The sequence below is a fragment of the Amblyomma mixtum genome, chromosome 10 (genome assembly GCF_055824585.1).
Source record: "Amblyomma mixtum isolate Tamu chromosome 10, ASM5582458v1, whole genome shotgun sequence".
NCBI lineage: Eukaryota > Metazoa > Arthropoda > Arachnida > Ixodida > Ixodidae > Amblyomma > Amblyomma mixtum.
This window is the reverse complement of record NC_143021.1, coordinates 29,683,261-29,687,732: the sequence shown is the minus strand read 5'-3', so window position 1 is coordinate 29,687,732 and position 4,472 is coordinate 29,683,261. Positions and strand designations below refer to the sequence as shown.

Here is a 4,472-nt window from a genome sequence, read left to right as displayed (position 1 = left end):
CGGAGGAGACAGCGAGCGGCGGCGGCGCCAACTCATCGCCCGCTTGCCCCTGAGCAGCCCGACAAAGCGGGGGTGGACACGGCTGATTTTACCTTCCCTCCTTAAGAATTCATCGGTGACCGGCGTAACGATAGGCGAAAACAAGATGCCCCGTGCACTGTCTGCCTCCGTGTCGCTATCTCTCTAGAGATCAAAGAAACAGACACCCATCTCAAGGCGGCTCGAAACACATGCTCGCCGGTGCCGCTGTATGTCTGGAACAGGTCGCCCTTCAGTAGAGCTAACGATGGCGTGGTTTGAAAACGGCGGAACGACGCACGCCCGGACGCGGCATTTCGCAGATGTGACCATGCGGGGCTGCTTTTGCCCTTTTGACTGAGCGCACCACCGCCCCTGGCGTGCGGCCATCACTCACGGTTCGAGTGAGTGATTTTCCAGGGGGGTGCAGCCGCCCCCCCTTGCCCCCCCTTGCCCCCCCCCCTCCGGACGCCCATGACCTCTACCGATCCGTGATGTTTCCCCTCGAGTGTCGATTTTATTATCGGGAATAGAAAAAAGTCTGGCGGGGCCAAGTCGAAGCTGTAGGAGTGCTGAGGCAGCGCTGCCACCTTGTGCTGGGCAAAAAAATCGGGGTCTTCATTCACATGATGAAGAAGATCCTACCGGTTGGCCTTTTCCTCCTCTGACAATACTCCCGGCACCAACTTCGCGCACGCTTTCCTCATGGATAAGTTTTCTGTCACGAACTCAAAAACTTGGCTTTGAGGAATGCTCAAGTCATCAGCAATCATTCTGATACTCATTCTACGATCACTGTTAAGTAAATGTTGCACTCGCTACACATTTTCGTTGGTCTTGCTGGTCGAAGGGCGTCTCGAGCGGTCGTCTTCCTCCACTCTTTCCTTACCTTCTCGGAAAAGCTTGTGCCACTCAAAAAACACCTGATCTACCCATGGAAGCGTCACCGTAGGCCTAATTAATCATGTTGTGAGTCTCTTTGCCCGTTTTACCAAGATTTACTAAAAATTTGATCGCGTATCGCTGATCCAGTAAACGCTCGACGATTCTGCGTGACGAGACGTTTCGACAGGGGTTCACAGTACAAGCGACCTCCTCTCTTCAACGGCCGAGAGCCTACTGCCGATTTTCCCCAGCATTCCCAATATCCCCTTTCAACGATCCTGCACGCGCAGACAGCCTCTCGTCCGCCCGTTCGCCCAGGAAAAAACCAGTCCTACTACTTTCACAACAGGCCCTGTATATGTAGCATATCAACTGCTACTTGATCAACTTTTACATGGTGTTTTATCACCACACAACTTGTGATTGACAGTTCTTGCGGACAGCCTGCGCCTACAACTTCCGTCCACGTCACCCATGCGCCAAGAAAGGGTTTCGCCTTAGGCTTTCCCTCTCAATCTTGTAGGGGGAAATTGCGTTGATGATGATTATTGAAGGATGCTTGACGTCTTGCATATTCGATATTGCTCAATCACGTTGCTAGAGGACACTTCTAGAGAGGTTAACTTTTCGTTAAAATTAATAAAACAAAGCAATATAAAAGCTAATAGAAAACTTATTTACACTTGGCTGACTCGTAGTTTTACGTGACTAAACCAGCCCTCGGTCCTGCCGAAACAGCTGGTTCTGAACCCAATGTCCTAACCCTCGGTGGGGACGGTAACAAGTCAGGTAACTCTACAAACATCCCCCCAATAAATCTTTGGGGAAAGGAAAACATCATAAATCAACAAGCGTGAACGGACAACACAGCCGATCAATGATTGGGGAAAGAGGATAGCTCATCTCGAGAAACACTGCACAAATATGTATGTACACTTTCCACCATCACGATTTCGGAGGATCCTACCTTCCTCCCGTGAGCTGCGCCAACATTCTCGCTTTCTCACGGTGCAAGATATATCAGCTTCCGGTTGACCCTGGTTCGAAGATAGTCACCTCAAGGCCCATCTGTTTAATATTGTTACTTACAAACTGTTATCAAGCCTGCTGCAATTTCCTGTTGACCGCGCATCAAGCTGTTAACGCGCGCCGCTGTAGACATGGGACAAAAGCCGCTCGACGCGGATCCGCCTCACCGCAAGAACGTGCACAACGGGATGCGACCTGACGTATGCGTTGCCGGATGGAGTTTGACCTCTCCCGTTTTTTTTTTCGGAATCCTCCGCTATACGGCGCCCCCCTATCACGCTGGGCTTCGGCAGGGATGCCCATTGTCTCCCCTCCTCTACCTGCTGTATGTGTGCGGACTGGAAAAGGCACTTCTACAGGCAAAACTGGGATTCGGCTTTAAGTACAGCACCAGAGGAATTGACAACTCCAGCCGACTGCCGGGTCTTGCCTTTTCTGATGACATAGTAATTATGGGAGAAACACCACAATATGTACAGAAAATGCTAGACGTTTGTGCCGTGGAGCTGCGAAGCCTTGGACTCAAGTTCAACCAACGAAAATGCATGGTTGTTCAGCTGGCGGGCGAGGCGACTGATCAGCTGTTGCTGATGCTGAACGAAGAGCCCCTGACAGTCGACACATCGTACAAATACCTGGGCATAAATTTGTGCGCTGAGACTGACATGTTCAGGCTGCACGAGGCCAAGGTCCGTCAGTCTGCTCTCCGAGCGCAGTGCATCCTCAGACGTCGGTGCCTGTGGGGGTGCCATCAGTACACTATGGTCCGCGACCTCTGGAAGCTCGCGCACGTACCAGGACTCACGTTCGCCAACGCGGTGGTCTGCCTCCCATCAGCCCCCAGGAATTGGCTAGAGCGCAGACAGACAGAGGTCGGCCGCACTGCAGTCGGTTGTCATGGACGGGTGGCCAATGCAGCCATCCAAGGCGACCTTGGATGGTCTAGTTTTGAGGCAAGGGAGGCATGCAGCAAGCTAGAGTACCGCGGTCGACTCCAGTTCATGAGCCGCGCCCGATGGGCTAGGCGGGTCTTTGAATATCTCGCTGCGACATGCCTACGCACTACATGGGTGAAGCGCCTCCACCGGATAGAAGGCAAGTATGGCCTTTTCCAGACACCCATAAATGCCGAATCAGCAACGGCGTGGAAACAGGAGGCAAGGAGACGGGTCCAAGAACGGGAGAATAAGCAGTGGCTGCAGGCGCTCGCTGAAAAACCGACACTGGCTGTGTACCGCGAGTGCAAGAACAGCATCGGACCCGAAAAGATCTTTGACAACGGCCTTGGTAGCACACTGCTGTTTGAGGCCCGGGCCGGAGCGCTGCGGACACTGGTGTACCGCCGTCGCTTCGATGCAACATCAGAAGCACAGGCAGCACTATGCCGAGCGTGTGGCGATGTGGAGGAGACCATCGAGCACCTGGTGATGTCGTGCCAGAGACTCCATCCGATGCCGACAGAGGGCACCACATTCCCTCAGGCGCTCGGCTTTCACGACCCTGCGGTGGACGACGAGGGAGACAACTCCAAGCACAAGAGCGAGGGTGTGCTGCGAACCAAGCGTCGACTGACTCTTTGGTGGCGCACTGTGTCTAACCGCGCGAAACCGCAGAGTCGGATGTGAACGCGGTCGATGAGCGAACTCCTTGCTTTGAACTTTGCGTTTTTTTTTTCTCTCCTTTCTTGTGCGCTTTCATCTCGTTTTTTTGTGTTTTTTTGTTTTTTGGTCTGGGTGCTCACTTTAGTGGTGCCCGCCCGTTACAAAGGGTACGGCCTCAAGTATCTATCTATCTATCTAGCGAGTGTGACTCACCGCCTTCTCTGCAGTTTTGCAGAGGGCAGAAGAAAAAAACGCGATGGGCATTCCATATCGCGAACCCGGACAATGCACAGCACCGCGAACTTCGCTCCCCTCCTTTTGCTTCGGCACGGCCACCGATGCTCAACCCACTCAAATTTGCCAGCAATGTGGGTACCACGTGCGCACGCAGACGCTGCTGGCTGGAGTATGTCGTCTGACCCACCCACACTGGTGAGGGTTCGTCGCAGCGCCGCAAGGCGGCGACTCTTCTCTATCTCACGGCCAATAGAGGGGCTTCAGCGTTGCCCTTACCCATGCCCTTACCCAAGCCATGCGAACGTATGCAGCGGCGATGCCCTGCGCATGGCTTCCTTACCCTCGCCGCCAGATAATTTTCCTCTTCCACAAAGCGCTCAGAGTCTTTCGCTTCGCAGTGCTGCTAAGACCTAGCGATAAGGTGGAGCACGTCGGCTACAGTGGACGAGCCTACTGCAGCGACGTCAGACTCTGTCCTGCCTTCGGTAAGCTGAACGAGTTTTTCTACTAAAATTTTGTTGGGCACAGATGTTAATAGTTTTTCTTCCTACCGCCTCACTCAAGGGATGTTCTTGTGCTTGGCAAACACGTAATAGAGGCTTTTAGTACAGTGCGCACGCATTAGAGTATGCCTTTCGTTCTAAAAGCTTTCGCTTTAACGCCATACCGCCTGTTGATGGCGACTGCTGTCCTCGCAATATT

The 4,472-nt window shown here is 53.2% G+C and overlaps 1 protein-coding gene across 1 annotated transcript; it reads left to right on the top strand.

Moving 5' to 3' along the window:
- The first annotated feature begins 2,120 nt into the window (after positions 1–2,120).
- LOC149325487 (uncharacterized) lies at positions 2,121–3,723 on the top strand. The gene has a single exon (XM_089564303.1). The coding sequence runs from the start codon at positions 2,121–2,123 to the stop codon at positions 3,555–3,557; it is 1,437 nt and encodes a 478-aa protein (XP_089420429.1). The 3' UTR covers positions 3,558–3,723.
- The last annotated feature ends 749 nt before the right edge of the window (positions 3,724–4,472 follow it).

Excerpts from the sequence above, each read along its gene's own strand:
- LOC149325487 (XM_089564303.1), top strand. The coding sequence starts at position 2,121 with ATGCGACCTGACGTATGCGTTGCCGGATGGAGTTTGACCTCTCCCGTT.